The sequence below is a fragment of the Trichomonas vaginalis genome, chromosome IV, assembly GCF_026262505.1.
Source record: "Trichomonas vaginalis G3 chromosome IV, whole genome shotgun sequence".
Classification (NCBI taxonomy): Eukaryota; Parabasalia; order Trichomonadida; family Trichomonadidae; genus Trichomonas; species Trichomonas vaginalis.
In genome coordinates, this window is record NC_067206.1 from 4,830,573 (window position 1) to 4,856,264 (window position 25,692).

Below are 25,692 nucleotides of genomic sequence, written 5' to 3' on the forward strand. Positions count from 1 at the left end.
TGCCATTGCAAGACCCTGCAAATATGTACTCAGATCGGAAAATTTGTTCCCAATGTCACATTGCGGAACAAAAGTGAGAGATTATCCAGCTCTGAGTACGTACTTGCAGGAACCGAGACATATAGTATGCAACAAATGCTTTTATTAACTTATTTACACTCATTTAATTATATTCAAACTTCAATCTTGATTATATTTCATATTTCTGAGCAACCATAGAGCACCCACTCATAATTATAAAGATTACCAATCCAAACCATATAAAAACACAATTTTTAAAAAGTTATTATTATTCAACTTCTTGTGATACGGTATTTTGATTAGATTTCGTAAATTAATGTAAAACAAGTACATATCTATCATGAGCAATCATACGATTATCTAATCAATATTATTGCTTCCCATGCTAATTCAATTGAGATTATCTTGACATTAAACTTAAAATCCTCTCAAATTCAAGGAGATAATCACAATGCAGCTATATTTTAATGCTGCAGTATAGCGAAAGCTCTATGATTATTATAAACTAATAATACCATATGAGTACGAAAACTGGAAAAAAAATTGAGAGGGTGTACGAAAAAAAAAAGTCTGCTTTTCATATAGTTTCTTTCATTAAAATAGAACACTTGAAAAACATGCTTGTTTATAGCATTTCCCACTAAAAAAGACAACTTGTATTAACAATAGGACTTATTATTGTTTTCTTTGAGAAAGGGACAAACTATCCAGTGTCACTTTTCAAAGGAATAAAAAAAATAATAAAGATGAAATAATAACATGAAATCTTATATAAAATATAATTTTATCTAAATAGATAAATGAATTAAGCAGTTTACAGTTATATATATTTAATGAGAGACAATATCTAGTTCTATGGTAGAAATGACTCTTAGACTCAAATAAGTAACACAGATAGAAAGTACTCAGTATAACAATTATATATGTACACTCAAAGTTAGTCGCTGCTAAAATCTTAACCTTGCATTTCGGGAAAATCTGACTAATGGCTCTTAGACTCAAATAAGTAACTCAGATAGAAAGTACTCAGTATAACAATTATATATGTACACTCAAAGTTAGTCGCTGCTAAAATCTTAACCTTGCATTTCGGGAAAATCTGACTAATGGCTCTTAGACTCAAATAAGTAACACAGATAGAAAGTACTCAGTATAACAATTATATATGTACACTCAAAGTTAGTCGCTGCTAAAATCTTAACCTTGCATTTCGGGAAAATCTGACTAATGGCTCTTAGACTCAAATAAGTAACACAGATAGAAAGTACTCAGTATAACAATTATATATGTACACTCAAAGTTAGTCGCTGCTAAAATCTTAACCTTGCATTTCGGGAAAATCTGACAAATGGCTCTTAGACTTGTTTTGATAATTAATTCTTCAATTATATTATAATTTATAACAAATTTCCTCAAACTATCTGTATGTCATTCAATTCCCGGCCACTACATTCAATGATGGACCATTTCCTTCAAATTTTGAAATACCTTATTCAATTTGTTGTATGGAGCCCGTGATATTCAACACTATGGAGCTCCTCCAGTTTGGTATCCAAGAAGAGATAAAAGCTAGCATGGGCTACTCTCAAAAATGCAGGAAAGAATACTCCACGATCGAATACAAATGTAAGTATCCACAATGTCAAGCTAAATTCAAAGTCCGGATAATAGATCAAGATAAATATGAACTACTAATCCACTCTGACTCTCATGATCATTCTGCACCTCCGAAATCAACAAAAACAATATCCTCATTATTTGTCAGAAATTATCTTAAACATTACTTTGAAAACAATATGAATCATGCTACAGCTCAACTTAAGTGTTTCCAAGACTTAAATATTTCATATACAGACGAAGAGTTACTTTCAATATTTGCACAAGGTCCAGATGCATTACGTAAATTTGCTCAAAGAGCTGAAATTGTTTCCAAACGCTTTAGTTCGGATGAAAAAGTTTCTTTAGCTATCTTTGTCGAATCTGTTCAAGAAAGTTGTCCAGAAGATTTAATTGAATTTATCTCTGAGCCGGGAAAACTAGTTTTTTTATATGCACCTTTCGAAGCGAAGGCCCTTGGTCACCAAATTTCTACGTTTCACATCGATTCAACGTATAAACTTCTAAGGGCTAACATTCCATTATATGCACTCACAGGAAAAACAGAACATACTATTGTTTTTCCTTTTTTGTATTTCTTTATTTCTCCTGACACAAGCGAAAATATTCAATATTGTGTTTGTCGTTATTTTCAATATATTAATAGAGAACCCGAGATGATAAGTATGGACTGCGCCCCACAAATAGCCGAGGCAATTGAGCGAGGTATTCCAAACTGTCATATTCTTTGGTGTGGCGTGCATGTCCTTCGCGCCATATTAAGAAAAGCGGATAAGTTTAAATCACGAGACAATTTTGAAGAATTTTATAATCTAATGAAATTATTAGTATTCGATACTAAAGAAGAATCTCCCGAGGAAGAACAGAACCAAGAAGAAGAAAATCCTAGGGAGGAACCAGCTCAATCTCACTTACTTCAAGCAGAAGAAATTGAAGAAAAGGAACAATATGAAGAAGAATTCATCGAAAATGAATTTCAACCTTCTCAAATCTTTTTACCACGAGAATCTTCTGATGATCCAAACGATTCTGAATTTATTCCAGAAGAAGAAACGTTTGAAACAAGTGAAGAAGTTCCAGAGCACCTCACTCAAGAAGAAGCTGCAGACCTAGATGCAGTTTATGATCGAATTCTTGAAATTCTTTCCACTGAACCGAAAGCCCAAAAGTACTTCGATAGGCAATGGAGGCATCATTTAGATCGTTGGAATAAGCGCTATCGCAACGGAGGTGACGCGACTAATAACGTCAGTGAGTCACATTTCAAAGTTCTCAAGCATTCTTATTTCCCAGAGAGAAGGAATATTCGATTAGACGATTTTGTTGTTGAATTATACACAACGGTTGTTCCAGCATTATTGATTAAATTTAAAGTTCAATTAATCAATAGTGATAAAGTTGTTCGTATATTACGAAAAGCTAATGACCATGAACAAATATTGGAAAACAAAAAAGTCGAGTGTTTGAAAATGCTTGAAGCAATATATTCAAGTTTGCAACAAGGATCAATAGATTCAAATCTTGTTTATTGTACTTTAAAGGTACTTTTAAAAAAGATACAATTAATGTAAAAGATTCAAATAATTTTTTATTATTATTTTATTAATTTTTTTAAATAAGGTTAATAAAAAAGTGACACTGGATAGTTTGTCCCACACTCGTTTTCTTTATGTCTGCATTTTTCGCAACAAATCAAATCTATCTTCCAATAAGTTACTCTTTTTATTTACAAACTTTCAAGATGATTGCACTATACCAAGAATGTTCAGAATTTCAAAGAGAACTCATGATAAATTCTAAAAATCATCTAACTTGATATTTATAGATATGAAATTAAATTCAATTTGATTCTAAATTATAATTGATTTATTCTCTGATCAAAGATATAACTTTATTCATTGAAAATATTCAAATATTTATGAAGTTTTGCTTTCTATTAGCAGAATTAGTTTTGATTTCAATTGGATTTATAACTTCATACAATTTTTGATCAAAAAATCCATAAGGAATACACAACATATCATGTCAGAATACTATTTCTTATACAGTCAAAATATAGTTCCCTCTTGTGTAAAGTATTCAATTTATACTTCCCCGTTGTCAAAAATCTTCTCTTTTTTTTAGATTTCTTCCTAATGTTATGTGTTGAAGCACACAATGAAGGTCTACAGACAATACGTGTCAGTGCCATTCCAAGTTTCAACCCAAAAACAAAGTCAACATTAGAAAAATTGATAATGAACAAAAATGCTCTTCTTTGTGTAAAGAGAAAGTCACAAACTGTCATTGATTAGTTCTTTTTATATTCTAACAAACAGTATAGTCAATCACATTTCCGATTTCGTTGAAATTTTATTGAGATCATCAGATGAATCTTTGAAAGAGAAAGCAATTGGCATCGTAGCATGCAAAAATAAGAAGATATTGCTAGAGTTGTCATCTCAATTTGGCAAAATAGAGGAGTATTTCAATGAAATGGAGAAATCACAAGAAAACTTCAGAGATTTCATCAACATCATGGAAGCATTGATAACAACACATCCAGACACACTAGAAAAATGCAGAGACATCATCAAAGAACTAGTAAAATATCCGGAATTCCTTAATATTGTGGATTTCTTCGAAAATCTTGCAGAAGATCCATCAACAAAGAATAATCTTGGCTCAATATTATTATCAGAAGATGTTTTCAATGAATTTTTGTCAAAAATTCAAAAAATTTCTGATCAATCAAAAATTATTGGATTAATCAAGATTGTCACAGCAATTTATCATTGTAATAGTAATATAAGTCGTAAATTTGCTGGTAAATTGATTGATTTCGTAATTTTCTGCTTGAAATTTTCTGACAATCAAATTTTATGTCAAACTTACGTATTGGCAAGGAAAATGATCAATATCATTGCTGACAATGATGCTGCCTTCTGTAATTTGCTTGAAAAAGCGATGAATCTATTGAATAATTTTGATGATAAAATTTATGAGTATCAAGTAAGAGCATTAGATTATATTTGCAGCTGCTTTAAAGTAAACTTCGTGACATCATCAATGATGTATGATTCAATGAAAATTATGAAGAAATTGAAGGAAATAATTGAAAATTCAAAAAACAATTCTTTTCTTTTTTTGTCTTTGTTTAATTTTGCACGTGTTCTTTCAAATACAACGGAATATTCGGACGAAATCATTGGCGATTTCGTTTCTTTCCTTTTGGAAAAGTATTTGGAAGGGAACAGAACATTCTGCGCTTTCTGCAAGGACTTCTTTGTTTCGCTTCGTCGGTCTGTTTCAAATGATGAAATTTTTCAGAATTTGCTTGAAAAAGAAAAATTTAAGGGTTTCATCGAGATTTGCAACGAATACTCATCGTACATTGATACAATCAATTTGTATTTAACGATGAGATAACACAAAACTCTCTCTATCTCTTATTTTTCCTTTTGTTTTTCAAAAAAATGTTTTTTTGATAAAAATTTTTTTATTATTAAAAGTGACAATTTTACAAACAAGAAACAAACATTGATAAGACATTTCCATTCCGTTTGAATTAAAACCATTTTCATAAAGTAATTTAACATAATCAAGTGATAAGTTTGAAGCCAAGTTAATTGGAGTTCTAACAGTTTCATGACCTTCGCAATGCATTGCCCAATTTACATCTGCACCTTTCTTAAGAAGAATCTTTGTTAATTCCATGTTATTCGCTCTGATTGCTTCACACAAAGCTGAAGAATCTCTTTCAGCAAATTCTTTTGCAGTGTTATTGATATCAGCGCCATGTTTCAACAACAAAAGAGCCATTTCTTTATTACTATTTTTACAAGCCATTGTCAAAGCATTGAATTTTCCTTCTTTCACGTCATCTTTGTATTGGAACCTTTTGAAAAGTAATTTAACAAGTTCTAAGTTATTCATTCTTGCTGCGTAAAAGAAAGCTTTGCATAACTCATTGTCTTTCAAAGCAGAAGACCTATAAATACGAGGTTCTAATCCCCATTCATCTTCTTCATCAGAACCAATGTTTTCTCCTTTGATTGCAGGAGATTTCATAGTTTTCGGACCATTTTCGAATGCGTACTTAACAATTTCAGGTAAATCATATTTGCAGCATCATTGTATACTTTGTTATTCGCAAAAACCGTTGCAAATTCTAAATAATCCAAATTTAAGGTTAAGGATACCCTTACATTGCGTAGTTAGAAAGAGAATATGATATTGTCATGATTGCGAAAGTTTTAGGCTCCAGAAATGAATATACATCAAACTGAAACAATTGATAAATTGAATGAACTTTTGAGAGGTTCTCAAATAAAAAAAATTATCTCATTTTTTACAATATTACTATTATTTTATCCACATATGTATATATAGTAATTTGAGAAAACTTTTAGGAAAAAATAAGTTTAATAAAAATCTGAATTTTACTTGTTGTGGGATTGTTATTAATTGACACTCCAGACGTATTACTAATAGTTATGCGTATGCAATTAAAGTATTTCTGATGGACAAAATGTGAGATTTATATCAGATAATTCATTTCTACTATTAAGTTATTCATTTATGAGTTTGCACTTATTCGCACTAAATAAATAACTATTAAAAATTGTTTTAATTAATTGACACCATATAATAGAGTGAATTTTGTTTGATCAAACAACAATAGATGATAGATATAAAGCCAAGAAACTTGCTATTAATATGCTCTACTTGCTATTTCAATGTAAGTATGATATTTTCTAAATGTTTCGTTCAGATAACTTAGATATATTAGTCAAAATTTGAAATTTTAATAGCACATATATTAAAAATAATTATTATTCATAAAAGATTAATGAAATAGTAAAAAAAATCAATCAAATTATAAAAATACAACATTTAGAAGAATTCTTATTATCTTCAAAAAGTCAGTATTTCTGCTGTAATTTTCTACAACATTGTAGTTATTGCACTTTGTCTATGGATTTGTATATATGTTATATATAAATTATATATCTAAACTGCCCATAAGTGCAATTTTTATATAAATTGTTTATTTCTTTAACAATTTCATATAAAATATGCTTTTTAAGCGTATCAAAGCTGTGTTCTTAATGTGCATGGATATATCAAGAAAAATGTCGAAAAAAAATGTGAATTCACAAATTCACTGAATTTTCACCGTTTTTGAATTTTGCTACAGCACTAATATTAAATAATACTAAAATCTTCTGTCTTTGTAAAAGAATAAATTCTGACAAAAAGTGCTCGTTTAAATTTAATGATCATCTGTATGACTAAGTGGTAAAAAGTGTTTATGACCAAAAAAGGGTTACATGCTTAGTCTATTTTTCTGACAGGATACTCTAGATTTACATGATCTCTATTTCATATCTCCGTTTTTAGATTCTTCGACAGAAGGGGAGAGATATAGCATCGTGGAATTGTACAAATCTCTTTATGAAGGTGATGAGATAACCTTTGACTTGTGCATTGGTTCGAAACCATGCTTCAACAAAATAAGGACTTCACTATTTCAACGAAGTCATCTTTTGAACGTAAGTTAAAGTTCTAAACACTTACTTATTATTTTTCTTAGCTTCTTCCTCTTCTCTCAATTTCTTTGCAATCATTCGTGGATTCTTTGCGCGTCCAGCTGCTAATGCAGCTAATTGTTTCTCTGTGAGTTTACGCTTTGGTTTAGCTGGTTTCTCTTCTTGTGTTTGTTCTTTTGGTTTGAGTTCATTAAGTATTTCTTCACGAAGTTCATTCTTGAGTGCTTCTCTGTCGAAAGTATTCTCAGTCATTTTGTTAGGAGTAAAAAATTTTATTAGGATAGAAATGACGTCAAAACTTTCACCAAGTGAAAAGCAATCAATCATATTGAATGAAGCTAAAGGAATACAACATCCATTTATATTATGTTTGTCATATGAAGAATGGTTCAGTTCAAGTTAGAAAGAGAAGAGGCACCATTGAATTCACCAGCTCCTGCCCCAGCTCCTGTTGTTCAAGAAGCTCCTAAAGTTGATGAGAAGAAAGAAGAAGAACAAGCATATACTAATAAAATGTTGTTAGAGATGATGACAAAGATATTAGAACGTAACAGTGTAGTTAATGAACCAAACATGGACCCAATTGAACGTGAGAAGGAAACTAAAGAGAATCAAGAATATGTTCAATCAATGGAAGAGAAAAGAATACACTTCGATGATGAACCAGAGCCTGAACCAGAACCTCCTAACCTCAGCCACAAATAAGACGAATAATCCCAAGAATAAGAAGATTGTAAATTTTTTAAGCTGAGAAAGATGTTGAACGATAACCTCAATACATACAGTATTGCTGATTCCATCAGACAAGTAAGATATTATTTCGATCAAGTTGATGGGGCAGTTCCTATTGGAGATAACAACCATAGATATGTCCAACAAAAGTGCCAGCTATGCCGACAAATACTATTGATAACGGTTATATTACATTTAACATATCACCACCTGGTGAGAACATGATTGACTTATATAATACGTTCATTAGTGGTTATGTCGATGGTGAGTGCATAATTACAACAGAAACTGAACCAGCTGATGAAAAAGTTCCTAAATATGATGGTGAAGTATATAAAGAAAGAGCTGTTGAGACAGCTCCTACAGGATCAAATGTTACAGCAATTAAAGCAATTGATACTAAATATGCTGGTGGCAAATCATGTGCACATCTTCCAGCAATTTGGTTGGGATACATTGATTCATTCTATGCTGTTGAATCATATCAATTAATCGCTAATGGTAAAAGTGTTTATACACAAGATAATGCTAGAGAAGAAGGTTACATTACTTCTACTGCATCTACAACAAGAAGCTATAAGAAAGTTGATGTATTTAGTAAGGCTAGACATAAAGATGTTTTCAATAGATGTGATACAGTTCGTTCTGGACAGATTATTGAGTTCAATAAACCAATTAGTGGTGCAACTACATTAAAGTTCCACATACAATCAAGATTGACCTAAGAAGATTCCTAATACTTAATAACATTAGATTCCTTCAGCGTTTGCTGGTAACTTACAACTTAAGGTTAAGTTCAGTATTGCTGGTATGGTTTGGACACCATTAAGTTATCAGGATATTCTACCATTACCGAACATGCAAGCCAATGTTACAAGCTATATTCCAATCACTAATCACTTCACTCCTATCTATGAAGGTATCAAAGTTATTGATACTGTAACTTGGAATGCCGATAAGAGTACGATATCATTTGGTACCAAGTTTATTAAGTTCACTAAGAAGAATGCAAACTTCTTTGAAATGATTACATACTGTAACTCATTCTCTTTGGACCCTAACATCTATAGTGATTTGGTGACAAGATATTCGGCAAAGACTCTAAACTTCCCAATCAAAAGAATTGACTGCATTACTATGGATGGTTCAATGGCTAAAGGTGAAGGAACTCCTTGTACATTCACGGCAGCATTTACTCCATTATATGTGAACACCATTTATACACTATTTAAGAAAACACCTATTATACACTACCTATGAAAATCCATTGTTTGAACAAATTCAATTGAACTGTGGAGCATATGGTAACATACCCGCTGAGGCTCAAGCATCTAATGATCCAATCTTCTATGAGATGCAGGCAAATGCCACTAACAATAATAACGATACTGTTGGCTTCAACTATGATGTCATGAGGTCTATCACAACCACATCAGTCCCTCAATTTGGAATCGAGTCAAATGACTTAGGTCATTACCTATGTGGATTCCCTTGCGAAACTGATTATACATTCCAACAGGGTCAGTTATCTAATTCACCTATTACATATAAGCTTACAGTTAAGCCAACAGCAGAGTCTATTAAATATACTGAGAAACCAGTGTTATGCTTCTTACGTCACGTTTGCCTCTCCATACAGATTAAACCTGTGGGACCACCTATCGTACTTCTCGACGATTATGATTTATCAGCCCCTGCTAGTGAATAAAGGTTAGTTTACATATGAACGTTTATTTTTACACATATATGCGTACATATGCGCGCCCGTATGGTGTCAGTTTTCTGTCACTTTTTTCATTGTGTCGGTGCCTGTAGCTGTAGGCTACAGGCGACGCACAATGTATACTGTACTTATGATATTTACAAATATCAAGTTATCATGTTTTTTGAGAAATTATGAGAAACAAACAAAAATGAAAAAGATAGGAATAGCAATGAATAGTGATGTGGGTATAGAAAATGTAAGAGATATGAATGCAAAGCAATCAGTACTTAGGATATTGACCATAGATTTCGAAAAAAAAATGCTGCATATTGAGCGAAAACTATGATTATATTATAAGGCTGTCATTTAAAGCATAATGAAACTATTCCCTTTTCATTTTAATCGAATAAGATAGTAAAGATTTTTGAATTAGCTAGAAACTGATGAGATGTTTTCACAAATCAGATTTTTAATCTCTATAATGCATAATTCACTCAATATCTCAATTTTGATATTGCGAGATATTTTTGCTATCGGTTTCGCAATTTTGACATAATAGCAAGAGGGTTCTATAAGCATTATTATCAACGTAGAATCTGAATATCATATCAGAAAATGTCGCAAATCTGACATTTACCCGACCAAATAGCAAAAATAATTGAATACTTTTCGCAAAAACTTTAAAAATCGATAAAAATATGAAATATAGATATTAAAGAGACTTCTTATATAATATTCATAAAGATTTTCCAAAAATATGATACCGCAAAATTAAAAAAGTGACGTCTTGAGTGGAGTCAAAGGTCGAAATTGCTAGCTAAATGTTTTTTTAGCGAAATTGCGTATTGTACGTTTTTTTCGCAAAACGAAACCCTTACTTGAAATGTTAGTTGATTCCTATACTTAAATAATTCATAACTAAGTAGTTAATGTTGTAACTTATCATTTAATTTTCAATGCATTGAAAAATTTAAATATGATTTTGATATCACTAATTTTCTATATTAATTAAAAATATAATAAAATTTTCATAAAAAAATTTTCTCCATGTTCACAAAAGGAAAAAATATTTCAATGTAAAATTTCTTAAGTTGTATTATTTACTATGTAGATCATTTTTAGCATCAACATCCTGGCAAAACCGCAATTTGCCTTCGAATTGAGAGGAAACCGCTTTTGATTTGAGAACCCTAAATTTCAGTTTTGACATAAACTATGGCTGCGATCTTAATTGCCTGCGCAATTATCTCATGCCTTGCTAGTGCAGTAAAAATTGTTCAATCATTCAAGACAGAGGTTATCCAGAACCCAATCACATCTGGACATGGAAAAGGTTTCTGGGATTTCTGCTCATTCTCTAGTGTTGATTCAATGACAATTAGATACGAAAGAGGACCAAATTACGTTAATAACTATCTTATACCGTCTGTAATTGGCAAGTCCAAGTGCAAGAAGGTTGTTGAGAACAAGCAAGAAATTGTTGACTATCTCAATGCTCTTGTTGACAATGAGGGTTACGAGTTCGAAGCAGCTTCTAAGTCTCTTACAGCTATTGTTTACAACAAGGCCACACTTGAAATGTTCATGTGGATTTACACCTTCACACCAGTCACCATCAACCAGAAGAGTGCTCTCCGTATCGAGTCCATGCGCTTAGAACTCTATGGCTGCAGACTCGCCGCCGACTGGACATTATACAACACAGTTACATCCTCCATGTTGAAGATGAAGAACGTTGTTGAAGTTCAGTACAAGGATGCTGCTATCTCACCAGACAAGATTGTCGATGCTATGGCTATTGCTTTCGCTCCAGTCTACTTCGGCATCATCAGAGTTCCATCTGGCTTCCTCGATGTCCTTAAGGATGCTGTTAAGAAGTCCATCGACACACCAACAGAACTTCCAGGCTCTTACACACCAGAGCAGATGAAGTACTCCGAGGCTCAGTACAACGCCATGATCGAGCGCCAGAAGCAGCGTGATGCCCAGGCAATCGAGGGCATCAAGGAGATCGGCGATGCAGTCGCTAAATTAGGTAAGTAAATAAATTCACAAATATTCTTTTGACCAAATAAAGTATTTACTTTTATTTGTCAGTATAGTAATTGAAAAATCTCTTTTTCAATGAGTTCTCCGAAAGAGTTCATCTAAAAGAGAGAGTTTTCGAAATATTTCTGATCATCGTTTTCATTATTTTTGATATTTACACTAGAAAATGATTAAACTCAATGAATAAAAGCGAAATATCATAGATTTACTTTAAAATTATTTTCCAAAAAAATTTGAAAAATAATTTTATATCCCAAAATTTCTAGAAAATGATGATTAAAAACTGAATTTCGAAATAGTTTAGTCGGTTTTTGCATTTTTAAAATGTTAGTCACCTTTCTCCTTCCAAAGTGAAAAAAAATTGTTGAAAATATAAAAAGAATTTTTATTCGCATAGGCGACAAACAAGGATTTATAAATAAATAATGGGGCTTTGAGTATTGATCTGAATTGAATCAGATAATTAGCCGTAAAAAATTTTCTAATAACGATTTCTCATGCATGAAAGATGGCTATGAGTGGCGTTAATGAGGGCGTTTGATAATTGGAGTTGGACATAAAATTTGGAGATCTTAATTTTTGAGAATTTTGGTGCGATCTTACTGGTACAAGCAAGAGTATGGAAGGAGATTGAACTGAGAAAAAAACTAGAGCATGCAAAAGAATCATGCTACAGCTTAGTTGAATGTCATTTATGCAAATATAAATATCTTTTTCAAATTTCAAACAAATTTTTGCCACTTTTTGAAAGAAGATAAGGTAACAAACATTTTAAAATGCAAAACCTAGACTTAAACTATGCCGAAATGTGACTAACATTTAGGAAAAATTTTTGGAAATTAAATAATCAAACATTCATCATAAATCTTGTTTTTAAACAATATCTTCTCAAAATAATCATATTACAACTAAATTTCAATATTTTTTAATTTGTTGCTCTATTTTTTATTGATTTTATTTCATTTTCCTTAGTATTTCTATATTCTTAGAGTATTGTCTAGTTTTAACTAAAATCATGCAAATCATGACCGACACTTTTACGATAATTGTAAAATGTCTCGTGTGTTGAAACTTGAAGATCCACAAGGAGAGAATGAACCACTCGAAACACCATGTTTTGTTGTTCCAACAGAAATGGGTCTAATTCCAAACATTACACCAGATTTATCCGATAACTTTCCACTATTTTACTACGCAGGTGATTTTTATAAAGCAGCACTTCCAAAATCAGTAAAAGCCAGTGATGCCCTCGGATTTACAAAGCGCTGGATATTCTTTGGCCCAGCTGCAGACTTCTACAACTTCGATGAAGGACCAAGTAAAAAAGGAGTTCGTTTATATCAGCGCAACAGTAATCTAATCGTTGTTAGTAAGGAAGATTATGAAAATATGGTCAATTATGTTAAGCCACAAGGTACTGTTTCTTTATATTCACATCTTCAAGACAACACAACAGGCAGACAGAAGAATTTGAGAACAACAACAAACAAAGAATTCGCAACAGAATATCCAAAGACTCTCAACTTTACAGTTGCTACAGCAGAAAAACCAGAAACTGGATTTTTCGCTCAATATCCTATTTTCTCTGAGAAAGAAGCAGAAGCAGTCAAAGAGATATTAGCTACTAGGAACCAAGATGCCCCTAGAATGCTCTATTGCGATGGACATCCAACAGATATTCGCCGCGCGATTGATACAGGTTTTGACATCATTGTTGCTCAATATCCTACATATATGGCTACACACGGCTACGCTCTGAACTTTGATTTCGAGCGCGGTAAAGAAGGAGAGAGTTTAGGCCTAGATTTAAGATCAAGAGAGTTTGAACACGACCACAGACCACTTGTCGAAGGATGTGACTGCATATGCTGCAGAAACCACTCCAGATCTTATTTACACCATCTTTTGAACGTTCATGAGATTTTGGGCCAAGTTTTCCTTTCACAGCACAATTTGTATCACTACAGAAGATTTTTCGAATACATCCGTAAGGAACTTTCACAATAGAAAATAAAATACCCAGATTTTCCTTACTTTTACCACTCCCCATGTAATTTCTGGGGAAAACGATAATTCATTTTTTTATGGATGAATAGATCGTTTTCCTAGAAAGGACCTCATATCTCTGGCTAAAAAGAGTGTCAGATCCTAAATAGATTATTGATCTAGTGTACAAATCCAATAAAAAGCCTATTTTTTTGGCTTTTTTGGTGCTCATTTTTTCGAAGATCTACATGAATATGGGGAAACCATCGGATTTTTTTGGTTAACCCACATCTTCATGTAGTCTGGACTATCTTTCCTCGAAGGACCTCTTTACGGGTGTAAAAACTCATAAAGTTCTCAAAAGATTCATTCTCGATCTCCATGCTGAAAGAATTTACAATAAAAAAGAGATCTACGCATCAAACTACAGCCATAAATGAACTGAACCCCTAAAGCTCAGCTCTTAGTTTATCAAAAACGTCGAAATCCTTCTCATTGCAATCAAATTTTCTCAATAACTCATAAGAAAAATCGAATTTTGATTAAGCCGATGTTATAGGTATCACAAATACTACAAACTTGAGCAATATCGAAATTGCCAGCAAAAGTTTGAAATTGCATTGCTCATATTTGTTTTGTAAACTAAAAATCTGCTTATATTATTCATTAATTTTTTATATATTATTCATATACTTTAATAAAAACAATACTATTTCACCTTAAAAATGAATTTCATAAGTCAATATTATTTTTTTGAAAATGTATCAATTTTCGATTAAAACAACATGAGAATAAAATTTACGCAAAATTATTTTAAAAAATGGTTTTAAAAATTTACAATTGATTAAGAATAAGATTGCAAGAAGTTTTGAAGTTTAATTTTAAGAAAAAAAAATTCGGATATTATTCATGGAATCTAAGTAATCTGATATTTGAGTATCGGCACTATGCATAAAACATATATTTATAGTTTTTTTGGATTTTTATGATTTTAAATATATTCAAATTTGGCAATCCAATAGATTTTTAAAAAATAGGTAAATAAAAATAGATTACATATGCAGCAGATTTAGAACATGAAACAAATCTTATAGTGACCCAAAAAAAAATTCATGATCCAAAAAAGAAAAAAATTGGCTAAATGGGAATCAAACCTTGGCAAAATAAATCATTATGTCGGATGTTTCCACTACACTACACCGGCAGTTCCAAAAATCTCCTTGGTGGTTCTATTTAATAGCTACTCCCAACGATAGGCGGTGTCCCCAGCTTTAGAGGGGTGGTAAAAGTAAGGAAAATCTGGGTATGTTATTTTTATATTTTTTTAAAGGTACAACCACTTCTTTAACGTTATTTTTTAGATACGAAAGCTATCTTTACTCAGATTTATTGTCTGAACTACTGATTTTGAATCAACTAAAAATTGAATTTACGTAAAGTCTCCCTATGGTTTTTCTGCCTCAATGTTGAGTCAACCTCTATCAAAAATTTGAATAAGAGACTTTACGAATGAAAAGAAGTCTATATTATATTTTTTCTTCGTCATCTGAATCAAAATTCTATAGACGGAATTTCCCAATTCCATGACGAAAAACCTTTAGATGCCCTGTAGAATCTGCATAACAAAATTAAAATAAAAACTATATATATATCAATGGAAGTTTAGTCTGTATTTCATCGATTAAATATTCATCAGGTTTTTGTATAAAGAAAGTTAAAATTACATGTTTATTTCTATATTTAAAAAAAAAGAAAAATTAATATTAAGCTAAAAGTGATCCAGGCAAAGGTGGTATTACCATATGTCCAGATGGTATATTCACAGAGTTCCTTTTACTCTTTTGTGTCTGTGTTAAAATAAGTCTTGGAAATGCTGAAGTTTGTGTTATATCTGTCGATGATCTTCTGTTGGCTTTGATCAGTTCACCAACCGTCGCTCTTCTTGGCCGGCACTGTGGCTTCAAAGGTGATGTAAAGTGCTTATTAAAGGTATATGGCATTCTTTCTGTAAGATCTACGAATCTGTATGTTACAAAGTCTTTCTTTATCTGTTCTAGAGCATCATACTTGATTGGCTTCATTGAAGTTCCGAAGATTTCAATGACACCCATTGTATTTCGAGTAGAATGAGAATAACAGCTGGATGAGAATACTGTCATCACGCATCCGTTGAAACTGTTCTGAATGGCGTTCACACATTGATGAGAACGAATAATATGTTTCAAATTATTTTGTTTCAAGAAAGTGTGAGCGGCTAAGGCACCAAACAGATATCCAAATCCTCTGTAGTTCTTTAAAAAAGTAATCTCGGCTTCTCCAGGATCACTCCAGAGAAGATCTGGAACAAAGCTCTTCGAATATTGCTCAAAGCATGAATATATTGGTCTAGGAATGACTTCTATCTCTTTCACATAGTTAAGCAATGGACTAATGCCACCACGGACTAAGAAAAATGTATCATTCAAAATTCCTGCAAGAGGTAGATATGCAAAGCATTCATTGAAATGGTTATACATAGCTTCATCATACACTTCTAATACTTGGTTCTTAAATCCATACACTGAATTAGTTTGTTCAAATTCATGATTTCCTCTGATCATGTATATGCATTCTGGATAGATAAGTTTGAAAGAAAACAGAAGAGTAAGTACTTCAACTGAAAAATCACCTCTATCGACATAATCCCCAAGAAAAATGTATTTCCTTGATGGTGGAATTCCATTTGTTGCTATGATCCTTAACAAATCACGTAAATTACCATGAAGATCACCCACAATAACGAAATCACCAGTTAATCTAAGTAAAGTTGGCTCTTGAGATAATGATACTTTTGCAGCGGCGACTAAATTATATAGGTCTTCATCTTTGAGCTTTGGAATATCTGTATTTGTTTGTGCAAGATACTCAGGCATATTTTCGGTTAGAAATGGTTGATAAGCATTAAGGATCGCATTAGCTAGCATCAAAAAATGAAAAATTTTCGCTAAATAATATTCTCATATGTGTATATTGGAACAGAATTAATATATGATTAACCAAATTTGAACGATGGTTTTCAAACTGAATATTTCAATAGAGATTCAGAATTTTTCTCCAATATTGGAAAATAGTATTATATAATATATAATGTAAGAATAGGAGCTTTTGTTTTGAGGCTGATAAATAGGAGCTTTACAAGTAATTCAATTTTTGTAAAAATAATATTAATTTCTATAGTGTAGTTTAAATTAAAAAGCCGCTACTTTTTTTCAGAAAAAATAATCACCTCATTTATCTTAAGATTATATCCAATTGTACATTTATATTATTTTTTTGTTTTTATTAAAATTTTATTCTTCAGAAATTCTTTTCAATTTTTCCCCACTTTTGTTCGAAAACAAAGCGGTGAAATGATTATTTTCATCGAATTTAAATTAGATATTTTTAGAAAAAAAGATAGGAAATTTACCTTTTTTTTTGAAACTTGGTCATTTAATTCAAAAAATGTTATAGACCGAAAATAGATTTTTTCGGTTTTCTCTTCAAATAATTGAAAGAATGATACTATTATAGGTTTATTATATTATATAGCATATAATCATGCTATAGCCGAAAACTATAAGTTTTGAGAAGATTGAATATAACACAAATAAATACGAATGTAAGTTAAATTGCTTGTTGTTTTTAATAGCTATTTAATGAGAAATCCAATATTGCAAAATTCAAATTGAATGATTGAAAGAACAGAAAAAGTCATTCTTTTCAATTTCGAATATGTTTCATTGTATTTATAATTATATGGCAAATAAGATATTTAAACTTGATTTTTGAAGGAAAATTCACAAAATTGAATAAATTCAAATAATTTTTATTCAAAAATAAACTAGTTATTTGAGTTTACTACTAATTATCTATTCAAACTACAAAGTTTGTAATTTAAAATATTTTGTGAGATCAGATTGAATTAATTCAAGGTTCTTTACAATTAATATTAATGACCATATTACGCATTTTCGAACATTCTAAACCAAATATATAAAAATGGGAGACGAATGTTAAATTTGCTAGACATGGGGGAGTTGTCTGCAAAGTTTTAGCTCTTATCTCTAACAAAAAATTAATTTTTTAAAAAATGACCGAATACGTTTCACAGCGAGAAAAAAATAAAAGGCAAGATAGAATTTTCTAGACATAAAGAAGTTGTTTACCGAGTTTTAGCTCTTATCTCTAACAAAAAATTAATTTTTAAAAAAATGACCGAATACGTTTCACAGCGAGAAAAAAATAAAAGGCAAGATAGAATTTTCTAGACATAAAGAAGTTGTTTACCGAGTTTTAGCTCTTATCTCTAACAAAAAATTAATTTTTAAAAAAATGACCGAATACGTTTCACAGCGAGAAAAAAATAAAACTGTACACTGATTTTAATTTTCATTTCCAGTCACTTTACTTATTATTTTTTCTTTTTTTCATTTTAATTATAAATTATTTCATAATACGTTTATTTACGTTACCATTTTCTTTATTCTTTTGAATTCCATACTAGACACTTATAGAATATTTTGATTGTTAACGTACTTCATTAGAATGAATCCTTACAAAGGGTATGTCGATCGAATTTACCTAATTGGTATTTCCAATCAGATTGAAGAAGGTAAAATGACATGCGAAGAAGCTTGCACCCATGTTCCCATCGCCCCAACCCTTCAATCAAATGATTTAAAATATTTAGATGTTTCAAAATCTTTTTTACAAAATCAATTTAGCTTACAGAATATCCCATTGCCTAAAGGCAAGAAAGGTCGTAGGGTCAATCCCTACGACCAAATCAAAGCTCTTGCTGTGATACATGACCACTGGGTCTTTCCCTGTGGTCAAACAAAACAATGGAAACGTTTGAAATTACAACAAATTGATGTATCTTATAGAGAAGTACGCAGATACTTCAAAGAAAATCATTTCACCAAGACGCGATTAGAGCATGCCGGGCCAGAAACAGCAGTAAGATATTGGGCGCTTTCACCCAATCTTATCTGGCACGCAGATGTTCATTATTTTAGGGGTGTTCGTGGCCAGTATATTTATGGCATAATCGACGATTTTAGCCGCAAAGTCCTAGCGTGTATACAAATACCAGATATGCTGGCAGCGACGACAGCGAACGTTGCGGCTTCCGCCTTCATTGAATTTGGCGCCCCTTATTGTTTCTGGACCGACAACGGTTCAGAAAATAGGGGCGCCTTTCAAGATCTACTTGATCTTTGGGGCGTCCAATGGCGGCATACAGACTCTCATTCTCCCTACCAAAATGGGAAGATTGAGAGATTCTGGCCGACATTGGAGCGCTGCCAAAGCATTCAGGCTATTCCTGCCTTTATTTGGGAGTACAATAATAACACACCGCATGAAGATCTCCCAATTAATCCATTAACTGGAACAAATTACACGCCAAATCAAATGTATCAGCTGAAACCGAAATACACAAATGCAGATACAGAAAGGTTGTGGCAAATATGGGATACAGATACAGGCATGACCGCTGTTGACACATTCACAGCGTAATAATAAACATAATTTTTTAATTTCATTTTTAACAAGTTTTTTTAAATGTATGTAATGAATAATTCATTAGAATATGATAATGCATATTGTAACAGAATAGAACAATCACCAAAATTTTTTTTTTTGAAATTAAAAAATAAAAGTAAAAAGTATAAAGTAATCTAACCAAAAAAGATATTTAAAAGAATTTTGGAAAAAACAGAATAAGGATAATGATATTATTTTAGATACACAATCGATGTACTGAAGAATAATCCGGTAAAATGATGATATAAAATTAGATTATTTTACAAGTAGCTAAAAGAATAAAACTATAATATAAATAAATGAAGTTTAATGAAACAATAAAGGTTAAATAAATAATAAAGATTTTTATTTTATATCAGTATTGAGAAGAAGTAACAGCTGACACTTGGTAGACAACTTCTTTATGTCTAGAAAATTCTATCTTGCCTTTTATTTTTTTCTCGCTGTGAAACGTATTCGGTCATTTTTTTAAAAATTAATTTTTTGTTAGAGATAAGAGCTAAAACTCGGTAAACAACTTCTTTATGTCTAGAAAATTCTATCTTGCCTTTTATTTTTTTCTCGCTGTGAAACGTATTCGGTCATTTTTTAAAAAATTAATTTTTTGTTAGAGATAAGAGCTAAAACTTTGCAGACAACTCCCCCATGTCTAGCAAATTTAACATTCGTCTCCCATTTTTATATATTTGGTTTAGAATGTTCGAAAATGCGTAATATGGTCATTAATATTAATTGAAAAGAACCTTGAATTAATTCAATCTGATCTCACAAAATATTTTAAATTACAAACTTTGTAGTTTGAATAGATAATTAGTATTAAACTCAAATAACTAGTTTATTTTTGAATAAAAATTATTTGAATTTATTCAATTTTGTGAATTTTCCTTCAAAAATCAAGTTTAAATATCTTATTTGCCATATAATTATAAATACAATGAAACATATTCGAAATTGAAAAGAATGACTTTTTCTGTTCTTTCAATCATTCAATTTGAATTTTGCAATATTGGATTTCTCATTAAATAGCTATTAAAAACAACAAGCAATTTAACTTACATTCGTATTTATTTGTGTTATATTCAATCTTCTCAAAACTTATAGTTTTCGGCTATAGCATGATTATATGCTATATAATATAATAAACCTATAATAGTATCATTCTTTCAATTATTTGAAGAGAAAACCGAAAAAATCTATTTTCGGTCTATAACAATTTAATTCAAAAAATAATGAGTCAACTGTAATTGTAAAATCGTTACGCTGATGAATTCATGTTTTTTAGAACCAATAATTTTTTTCTGAATTTTCAATTCGGTTCACAAAAATCTTCTTGGTCAATCAGTTCTGGTTTTGGTATTTTGCAAAATATCACAAAACGAACCTGCAATTTCAATTGTCAACTTTCAAAACCATAATTCATTTGATAAGATCGATTTCAAAACAACACAGGAGAGAAAAATGTTTCTATTAGCATATGGTATTATTTTTTGAACAAAATAACAAAGAGAATTTTTTTGTAACTTATTTGAATTAAATCTGTGATTTCAAGTTACAACATCTCAGCATTTTAATAGACCCAAGTTGCCCTTTGTAATATTTCAAATGTTCAAAAATATTAAAAAATTGTCTTCTCATATATAGAGTATGCATATTTCTAATGCAATGATCGTTATATATTTCTAAACTTAGTCAATTTGGCATTGGAATTTTTGCTTCTTCTGCACTCAACAAGCAGGATCTTTCATTGATAACACTTGAATTGGAGATTTTCATTTGAAGAGATTGTATTAATAGGAGCACATTCATATATTAAAAGATTCCAACTAGATTTGCACTATATTGATGACTTTGGATTTCGATATTGGAAATCAACTTAGATTCTCGTTTAACTCTAAGCATAAACATACCTCTATATGATGAAGCTATCTGTGCCATTCATTTCCTCTCATACAAACTCATGCTGCCTGTTCCCAGAATTACCCTGGGTAGGTAAAGTAGGATAATTCAAATATTAAATCACTAACAATCATATTGAAGTATGCTTGGACAAAAGCACGAAAAATATGAACTACAAATTAGTCAAGTACTCCTCTAAGTTGAGTAATTACTCTGAAATCCTAAAATTATTGCATATTTTGATTGATTTTTTTAAAGAAAGTATTATAAATTAGATTTCATGATTGAAAACGGGAAATAAGGTAAAACCAAGAATAAGTCATTGCAGATAGCTATTTATATAAACAAATCAAAACCAAAAAAAATTTCATGCAAAAAAGTAAACCGCAGAAGGTTTTTGTTTCTGAGAACTTACATAAAAAGATTCCAAAATTATTCATCAATTATCATCGATACGAGTTTTGGGTGAACCTTACCATCGATCTTTTTTGATGGCATGAAATTAAGGCTTGTGTTCATTTTAGTAATTATTATTTTATGTTGTCTATGCTTTATTTATTTTTATTATTTTTAAGATGAAATATTTTATGCAATTTAAATCTTTTATTCATAATTCTATAAAACTGTATATATAAATCTGAATTGTGCAATATAGAGATCACAAAGATTTCAGATAGCCTTTTACTTTCCTCTAAGATATTTAACAACTTCAGGGTGACCTTTTTCTTGTGCAACAGAGAGTGGAGTCCAGCCATATGCATTCTTTGAATTCATTTCAACTCCTGCAGCTATAAGACATTTAACAACTTCAAGACTACCATGGTTGCATGCCCAAAGGAGTGAAGTCAATCCTTTTGAATCTTTTGCATTTTTATTAACTCCAATAGAGAGAAGATATTTAACAACTTCAAGACGATTAAAAATTGTTGCCCAAATGAGTGAAGTCTTACCTTCATAATCCTTTGCATCTTTATTAGCTCCAATAGAGATAAGATACTTAACAACATCAAGACGACCTTCTCTTGATGCATAAATGAGTGGAGTAAATTGCCATTTACTTTTTATTTCTTTATCGCAGCCACATTGAATCAGATATTTAACAAGTCTGAGATTTCCGCTTTCACTTGCATAATGAAAGATATTATTTTCATCATCAAATTTACCAAGTTTAGGAGATGTCTTTTTCCAAAGTCCCTCTTGATATGCTTTTAATATCATCTTTTGATTTCCTTGTGATGAAAGTTCATCGAAGAATTTGTATATATCATAAAACTTATCTGAATTCTTAAATTCCATAATTTTCTTTAGAATTTCTGCATCTTGATTTGTTTGTTGAGGCATTTGATTTGTTTGTTGAGGCATTTGATTTGTTTGTTGATTTATTTGATTTGTTTGTTGAGGCATTTGATTGATTTGTTTTGTGATTTGATTGAATTTTGTTTCTATGTCTTGGAGGTCTTTCTTTAATCGGGTATTATCTTCTTTAGTTTGATTAAGTTGTGTTTTAAGTGATTCGAGTTCTTGGTCACTTTTTTGCTTTTGATTTTGAACTGTTGATAATTCTGTTTGAAGTTGTTGTATTTTCGCTGCTGAATCAGAATTTTCTTTTTGTGTTTGCTTTAAAAAATTAATGACACCATTAAGGATTCTGATTTTCATGTATTTCTTGACTGATTTCAAAACTGAAACGACATCTTCATAATTTTGTATAGAAACCTTTGTATCTCGAGCACAAACATATAATTTGTTTGCTTTGATTGTAGAATGTGATTGCTTCATAAGAGTATTGAAATCATTTGCATTAAGAGTTGCGTATTTCAAGATTTCTTTGATATCATCGGTTTCGAATGTAGAAAATAACTTGTCTTCATCAATGTAATCTTTAATGTGGGCAGCTATGTATTCAAAATTTTGAACCAGCCCTTCACTCATTAATTTTAATTTTTTTTTTGAAAAAACAATAGAAATTAATTTGCTAAATTTTCTAGTGAAATAGTGATTGTAATATGATTCATTCATTCCTCCCATGTATACATATTGAAAATGATGATCACAAAGATTTCGATTAAAATTTGAGATTACAAGACATTTGAAATTCAGCTTGTAAAACTCTTTCAATTACATTGAAAGAACTTTGGTTAAATATATATATATAATGCTTAACATCTTTTATAGGAGCTTTATTTTTTTGAATCATGTGATATACGAAGTCTCCTACGATGTGGAGGATTAGGTCTGTATCTCGGATCCAAACGCGTTCTTCCACCATGCGAAACAAGAAATTGGAACAATTTCCCATTATACATTGCTCTATGAAGAGCGGTTTCTCCAATAATATTTTCTTCATTGATACTTATACCTTGTGATAAAAGAAATTCGACTATTTCTTGAGAAATCATTGCTGCATTAAAAAGAGCAGTTTCTCCATTTTCATCTTTTGCATTGATATTTGCACCAAGTGAAAGGAAATATTTGCAAAGTGATAGAATACCAAACGCTCCTGATTTAATAAAGCATTTGTTAACATTATTAGTTTGATCGAAATAAACAAAGAATGAATCAAGATTATTATATCTTGCGCAGAAATGCAACTTGATCTCTATATTGTATTCATTCATCAAGAATGTAACAAAATCAATGTTGCGTGAAATAATTGCATATTCCATGCAAAATCTATCTGGTGTTTGATATTTCAAACATTCACTTATGATCTCTGGATTTCCGCCTAAAAATGAAAATTGTAGACATTCTTGTGTTATTTCTGAATTAAATTTTGTTCTCAATAACTTGAAACAATCAACTGCTCCATGATAGCAACATAATTCAAGTAATGAATATCCTACATGAGAGTATGGATATAAATCGCTTTTAAGTTTTTGATTTTTATCAAAATCATCTCTTTCAGTGGATAAGATGAACCTTTCTTTGTCATTATACATAATAGCTCTGTAAATTGTATCTTCTGAATGAATATCCAGTTTTCCGAAGTTATATTTTTCGAAATTATCAGAATTGTTTAATTTAATTCCATATTCTTTATAAAACAAGTAGAAAGAAATAAGTTCCACTTTGCGGACATCTTCCACATGGAAATCATCATATATGAGCTTGGCAAGATATAAATAAGACTTTACATAGCGATTGTTATACGGTATGATATTTAAAATATCTTTGATTAGATTTTGAGGAAGATATATCTTTGAATCAATCAAATCTGTTTTGATCATTATGTAAATTTTGTTTAATTCTTCTTCATTTTCCGTTTTTAGCTGATACAAAGCATCATATGAATCTATGTAGTATTTGTAGGCGCTTCGCAACTCGTTGTATTTATTTTGATAAATGGTTTGAGCAGACATGATAAAAATTTAAAAATTACCAACAAAATAAAATAAAAAGTCATATATTTGCTTTTTACCATATAAAATATCTTTGAAATTTAGAAGCAGAAAGAAAAAAAGGAGGGAACTCATTTTTTAGACCAAAAAAGTGGCACCTGAGTATATTGTTTCTGCTTTATCTGATCATTAAAACGGAATTGATCCACGTTATTAGTATGAAACAATGATATACTAGGGACTAAAGAATATTAATATTACAAAAACCCAATTATTCGATGTTCAACTCATCATATCTTGCATTAAAGTTGATACCTTTATTTTTTCGAAATATTACAACAGTAGCAACCTTACGTATTACCAATGATAGCCAGAGTACTATTTTGGCATAAAAAATTTAAAACGATATTAAAACAACAGATTGACTAGTCATTCTGGTATAGTATCATGCATACTACCAGGTGATAAAATCTCAAATATCTTAGCTTAACTTCCGTTTGATTATGAGATACAGATCTAATGTTGCTTGTTTTGTAGCCATAGTCACTAACTAATAACATTATTATGATAAGAAGACTAAATGTGCGAGTTTAATATACATTTGATTCAGATTTATTATCGAAAATCAAATCACAATATATATCTTGAACTCATCTGTTAATAAAATCATGATATTATTGATTGTTTTCCAGATGTTTACAATATTTTCTAAACATGTGAATATAATCCTGAATTTGAACCAGAAAAAATAATTAATTACTAACAATGGATGGTTATCTATAAAGAATAATATATTATTTTTGATAGTAAACTATGACTGATTTATAATTTAGGAATATATACTTCTTTTCTATATCTTTGAAAAATAGTTATATGATTTTGCTGTATATGTGATATATTTTAGTAGAAATATTATAGAATAACAAAAATAAAGAGGTTTTATCGATTTATAATACAATGAAAATGGTTTATTTTTCTCTAAATTATAAATTTTCAAAAAAATTAACCTCATAGGCTTTTTCTAAAATGAAAAAAATTTGGAGAAATTCACCAAGGAGAACTTCATTCTAGGTGTCCAAAGCAATTCCTATCAGTCAAAAAAGCCTCGAAAATTTTAAATATTGATATCGATTTTCATCAATCACTTAAAATCGATTGTTTGTAGTCGATGTTATCACATATTATTAAATTCTAATATACTTGAACATACTACAAATTGTTTTTGAAACTTATCAACATTTCGCGCAAT

General features: G+C 30.6%; 10 protein-coding genes across 10 annotated transcripts, besides 8 other annotated features; 5 read left to right on the forward strand and 5 right to left on the reverse strand.

Annotated features, from left to right (window-relative positions):
* The first annotated feature begins 710 nt into the window (after nt 1–710).
* Nucleotides 711–3,298: a mobile genetic element.
* TVAGG3_0031570 (MULE transposase domain-containing protein) lies at nt 1,551–3,209 on the forward strand (the record flags this gene model as incomplete). The annotated part of the gene is made up of 1 exon (XM_001305553.1): nt 1,551–3,209. One exon carries the CDS (start codon nt 1,551–1,553, stop codon nt 3,207–3,209), a length of 1,659 nt encoding a protein of 552 aa, XP_001305554.1.
* Nucleotides 3,299–4,113: 815 nt separating the features above from the next.
* On the forward strand, nt 4,114–5,046 carry TVAGG3_0031580 (armadillo (ARM) repeat-containing protein family; the record flags this gene model as incomplete). The annotated part of the gene is made up of 1 exon (XM_001305554.1): nt 4,114–5,046. One exon carries the CDS (start codon nt 4,114–4,116, stop codon nt 5,044–5,046), a length of 933 nt encoding a protein of 310 aa, XP_001305555.1.
* Nucleotides 5,047–5,085: 39 nt separating this feature from the next.
* Nucleotides 5,086–5,936, reverse strand: TVAGG3_0031590 (uncharacterized protein; the record flags this gene model as incomplete). Its single annotated transcript, XM_001305555.1, has 1 exon — nt 5,086–5,688. One exon carries the CDS (start codon nt 5,686–5,688, stop codon nt 5,086–5,088), a length of 603 nt encoding a protein of 200 aa, XP_001305556.1.
* Nucleotides 5,937–7,034: 1,098 nt separating this feature from the next.
* Nucleotides 7,035–9,648: a mobile genetic element.
* Nucleotides 7,044–8,051: a mobile genetic element.
* TVAGG3_0031620 (uncharacterized protein) lies at nt 7,194–7,421 on the reverse strand (the record flags this gene model as incomplete). Its single annotated transcript, XM_051220458.1, has 1 exon — nt 7,194–7,421. One exon carries the CDS (start codon nt 7,419–7,421, stop codon nt 7,194–7,196), a length of 228 nt encoding a protein of 75 aa, XP_051105444.1.
* On the forward strand, nt 9,256–9,609 carry TVAGG3_0031630 (uncharacterized protein; the record flags this gene model as incomplete). The annotated part of the gene is made up of 1 exon (XM_051220459.1): nt 9,256–9,609. One exon carries the CDS (start codon nt 9,256–9,258, stop codon nt 9,607–9,609), a length of 354 nt encoding a protein of 117 aa, XP_051105445.1.
* Nucleotides 9,649–10,808: 1,160 nt separating the features above from the next.
* Nucleotides 10,809–11,690, forward strand: TVAGG3_0031650 (uncharacterized protein; the record flags this gene model as incomplete). Its single annotated transcript, XM_001308860.2, has 1 exon — nt 10,822–11,649. One exon carries the CDS (start codon nt 10,822–10,824, stop codon nt 11,647–11,649), a length of 828 nt encoding a protein of 275 aa, XP_001308861.1.
* Nucleotides 11,691–12,657: 967 nt separating this feature from the next.
* On the forward strand, nt 12,658–14,294 carry TVAGG3_0031660 (queuine tRNA-ribosyltransferase protein; the record flags this gene model as incomplete). Its single annotated transcript, XM_001308859.1, has 1 exon — nt 12,709–13,662. One exon carries the CDS (start codon nt 12,709–12,711, stop codon nt 13,660–13,662), a length of 954 nt encoding a protein of 317 aa, XP_001308860.1.
* Nucleotides 14,295–15,297: 1,003 nt separating this feature from the next.
* TVAGG3_0031670 (phosphoprotein phosphatase protein) lies at nt 15,298–16,681 on the reverse strand (the record flags this gene model as incomplete). The annotated part of the gene is made up of 1 exon (XM_001308858.2): nt 15,405–16,553. One exon carries the CDS (start codon nt 16,551–16,553, stop codon nt 15,405–15,407), a length of 1,149 nt encoding a protein of 382 aa, XP_001308859.1.
* A 446-nt stretch (nt 16,682–17,127) lies between these two features.
* Nucleotides 17,128–17,965: a mobile genetic element.
* Nucleotides 17,128–17,965: a terminal%2Cinverted (terminal inverted repeat of Banshee-A1 transposon ID:TVAGG3_0031680).
* A 242-nt stretch (nt 17,966–18,207) lies between these two features.
* Nucleotides 18,208–19,179: a mobile genetic element.
* Nucleotides 19,180–19,581: 402 nt separating this feature from the next.
* Nucleotides 19,582–20,420: a mobile genetic element.
* Nucleotides 19,582–20,420: a terminal%2Cinverted (terminal inverted repeat of Banshee-A1 transposon ID:TVAGG3_0031700).
* Nucleotides 20,421–21,721: 1,301 nt separating this feature from the next.
* On the reverse strand, nt 21,722–23,161 carry TVAGG3_0031710 (ankyrin repeats (many copies)-containing protein; the record flags this gene model as incomplete). Its single annotated transcript, XM_001308857.1, has 1 exon — nt 21,787–23,037. One exon carries the CDS (start codon nt 23,035–23,037, stop codon nt 21,787–21,789), a length of 1,251 nt encoding a protein of 416 aa, XP_001308858.1.
* Nucleotides 23,162–23,211: 50 nt separating this feature from the next.
* TVAGG3_0031720 (protein of unknown function (DUF3447)) lies at nt 23,212–25,162 on the reverse strand (the record flags this gene model as incomplete). The annotated part of the gene is made up of 1 exon (XM_001308856.1): nt 23,286–24,464. The coding sequence occupies one exon, from the start codon at nt 24,462–24,464 to the stop codon at nt 23,286–23,288; it is 1,179 nt and encodes a 392-aa protein (XP_001308857.1).
* Between the last annotated feature and the right edge of the window lie 530 nt (nt 25,163–25,692).